The sequence below is a fragment of the Plasmodium vivax genome, genomic scaffold, assembly GCF_000002415.2.
Source record: "Plasmodium vivax scf_7019 genomic scaffold, whole genome shotgun sequence".
Lineage (NCBI taxonomy): Eukaryota > Apicomplexa > Aconoidasida > Haemosporida > Plasmodiidae > Plasmodium > Plasmodium vivax.
In genome coordinates, this window is record NW_001850035.1 from 1 (window position 1) to 964 (window position 964).

A 964-nucleotide genomic window follows, 5' to 3' on the forward strand; every position below is an offset into this window, starting at 1 on the left:
TGTTCTACGACTTCGAAAACGAAAAGGAGAAAAAGGAGGTGGAGGAATACGAAATCATCGTGCGGAAGAATGACAAGAGACACAACTGGATCATCATGCACGACGTGTATTTGGACAGCCCCTACACGTTCGAGGTGCTGGACAAGATGCTCTCACTGTACGTGAATACCTACCCGGAGAATGAGCTCCCCGTGGGATTCATTTTCATGGGGGACTTCATAAGCCTCAAATTTGATTACAACAGAAACTTCCACAAGGTGTATATAAAGGGGTTTGAAAAGCTATCCGTTATGCTCATTTCGAAGTTTAAATTGATTCTGGAGCACTGCTATTTGATCTTCATTCCTGGGATAAACGACCCATGTGCATGCAAAAATAGCATTCCCAAAATGCCCATTCTACCATACTATATTAGGAAGTTTAAACAAAACATAGAGTCCTTTTTCTCCTCCAAAAGGAACATCATTTTTGCTACGAACCCGTGTAGAATCCGTCACTTGAGCAAAAAAATGATCTTTTTTAGACACGACATTTTAAATGACTTAATTTGGAGCTCCACCATTAATGCCACCAATAATGAAAGGAATAATTTGCAAAACATTTTGGTTTCTACCATCGTTGGGCAGAGCCATATCTATCCCATCCCCCATGATAATCGCATTCTGAAGAGGTACTCTCCTTTCCTTTTCCTGTACCCCCTCCCTCACTTCATCTGCGTCTGCGACAATTCTTGCAACAGCTTCATTTCGTACGCCTCCGAGGACACCAGCGACTGCATCATTTCCAACTCGGACATGTCCTTCACGCGCAAGAAGACCTTCACGGTGTACAGCGCCCTGCACCACGAGGCCAAGCGCTACGTCGTCCCAAGGGTCAAGACAATTCTGCAGATATCCAGCACAGTGGCGGCCGCTCGAGTCTAGAGGGCCCGCGGTTCGAAGGTAAGCCTATCCCTAACCCTCTC

The 964-nt window shown here is 45.5% G+C and overlaps 1 protein-coding gene across 1 annotated transcript; it reads left to right on the top strand.

Moving 5' to 3' along the window:
• On the top strand, window positions 1-923 carry PVX_200290 (DNA polymerase epsilon subunit B; the record flags this gene model as incomplete). The annotated part of the gene is made up of 1 exon (XM_001612305.1): window positions 1-923. A coding segment is annotated over one exon (923 nt), but the record flags the coding sequence as incomplete, so codon positions are not given.
• Between the last annotated feature and the right edge of the window lie 41 nt (window positions 924-964).